This window comes from Nestor notabilis, unplaced genomic scaffold, assembly GCF_000696875.1.
Source record: "Nestor notabilis isolate BGI_N333 unplaced genomic scaffold, ASM69687v1 scaffold20843, whole genome shotgun sequence".
Taxonomy (NCBI): domain Eukaryota; kingdom Metazoa; phylum Chordata; class Aves; order Psittaciformes; family Psittacidae; genus Nestor; species Nestor notabilis.
This window is the reverse complement of record NW_009923561.1, coordinates 3,034-5,187: the sequence shown is the minus strand read 5'-3', so window position 1 is coordinate 5,187 and position 2,154 is coordinate 3,034. Positions and strand designations below refer to the sequence as shown.

General features: G+C 52.7%; 1 protein-coding gene across 1 annotated transcript in view; it reads left to right on the top strand.

Annotated features, from left to right (window-relative positions):
* ZDHHC18 (zinc finger, DHHC-type containing 18) overlaps nucleotides 1-1,930 on the top strand; it is a 7,545-nt gene extending 5,615 nt beyond the window's left edge. The window contains exons 6-7 of the mRNA XM_010012219.1: nucleotides 496-605; nucleotides 1,813-1,930. Coding sequence (XP_010010521.1) covers nucleotides 496-605; nucleotides 1,813-1,930 — 228 coding nt within the window. The remainder of the gene's footprint in view (nucleotides 1-495; nucleotides 606-1,812) is intronic.
* The last annotated feature ends 224 nt before the right edge of the window (nucleotides 1,931-2,154 follow it).

The window sequence follows — 2,154 nt, the reverse complement described above, 5'->3', positions numbered from 1 at the left end:
CCACGCCCCCCCCCCCCGCCTGTGCTTGGTGTGATCGGGGTTTCAAAACCAAGAGTCCCAGTGACAGATGCTCAGGGTGGGGACAGATGAGATTGTTTCTTCCCATTGCAGTGTGGCCTGGGGATTCCCTTGCTGTTTGTTCAGCCTGAGGAGCCCAGCAGAGCCCTGCTCTGGGGAGCTTTCAGCCTAGGAGAGAACGGGGCGGGGGGGGAAGAGGAGGCTGGTGTTGCAGCTGGTGACACTGACAAAGTGCCCTGCAGCATGGGGAGGGCACAGCTTTGGAGCTTTCTAGCTGCAAGGTTGCACCTTGGCAGAGGCAGGAGCAGCATATTGCTGTGTCCTCTGGCTGCCTTTCTGCAGCTGTCCTGCTTGTTAGAACGGAGGATGTTTGCAGTAAGACAAACCTCTTCCACCTCTTGAGCAAGTCCATTATCTTCTAATCATCTGCTGTCGCATCTTTCCTACCTAAATCTGGGGGTATCCCTTCCCTTTCAGATCAAAGGGTCCTGGTCAAATAAGAGGGGCTCAGAGTTTGCCAATCCCTACAGCCATAAAAGTATCCTCACAAACTGCTGTGCGGTGCTGTGTGGACCATTCCATCCCAGGTAAGAGCCTTGGCCCTTCATGGCGTTGGGAATTGCACCCTGCTCTGTGAGAGGGTCCTTGGAAAGGACAGAGTCAGCACAATTCAGGGGAGACTGTGACAGCACAAACACATCTACTTTGAGGAAGAGGAGGAAACGGTTTCCCAGCCTCTGCAGAGAAAGGCTGGAGCCATCTATAACCAGGAGATACTGTTGCTTCTCCTGTGTTTGAGCTTGGTGAGTTCAGGTCACTGTAATTGTTTTATGGAGCTCACAGATAAGACACATCCTGTGATTCAATAAGGGCAGAGTAACGGCAGCAGATGGTGAATGCCAGGAGTGGCAGCATTTCTTAGCACATGGTTTTCCTCCTGCCAGGCAGCCAGCAGAGACCCCCACCAGGCTGTGCAGAGACCCTGGCCTTTACCAACACTTAGAGTACCTGAAATGCTTGGCAGCATCCTGCCAAATTCTTACCTGTGACCTAACCAGGACCGATGTTAAACCACAGGCAAAGGTGTGCAGATGTTGGGCAGCTTCGGGTACCTGCAGCGCTGGATTATCGCTGCTTTGTCACAAGAGGGTGCACTTGGGCAGAGTCAGGCCCGTGTCCCTTGTGCTGTGCTCTCGGCCTGCACCCTGCCCTAGAGCCCTCAGCCTGTCCTGGGGCATGCGGGGATCCTTGGGACCAGTTTAGTGAGTGAATCCAATTTGGATTTACACGGAGCATCTCGGAGGTGCCAACTCAGTGTAACACAACAGCAGGGGAGGGTGTCAGAGGCTGTGCAGCTACAGTCAAAGTGCTTTATACTTACATCTGGCTCTGCTCTCTGAAGTGCCCCCAACCTTTTTGTTGATTCAGAGGTGCCTGAATGCCAGTGCTGCCATTCAGAGATGGGAAATCTGTGGATCCAGGGAGCCAGGCTCTTTGCTGGGAGGTTGTGGGGAGAATTGTGTTTTACTCCAATTCTTTTCTCGTTCATGTTGTTTTTCCTTTGCGATTTCCCGCTTGGGTTTGTGGTGACCCAAAGCTGTAACTGCCTCAAGCCTGTTTGGTGGCTTGTGTGATAAGTCTGTGGTTTGTGTAATGGGCAGGAAGCCGTGTTATCCAGCGGCACTTTGGTTCGCAGTTCCCACGAGGACAGCCCTCCCTGTGGCTTCTGAGTCTTTGTGGAGTCTGGATTTCCTTAACTCCTCTCCCTTGCACCCTTCCCTTTCTGTTTTCCAGTTTGATAGACAGAAGAGGATTTATCCAGCCAGATATCGGGACCCCGTCCAGTCCTAAGAGTGAAATCCCATCCTTTGGAGCCAAAGCTGACACCAGCATGGTAGGAGGCATTCCCTAACCGTGCTGTGGTGTAGCCCAGTACCTTGCTCCAACCAGTACCTTCCCCTCTTGCCATCTCCCCGGCTCAGGCGGGAAGCCCTGTGCCACAGAGCTGCCACAGACTCACTTGAGCCATATGTTGCCTTTTTTTTTTTAAGAGTTATTTATTGTTTTTGGTGTATTTGTTTCACTGTGATGTGGCCTCTCTGGACCTTGGACTGACACTGCCCAGCAGCAGGCAGG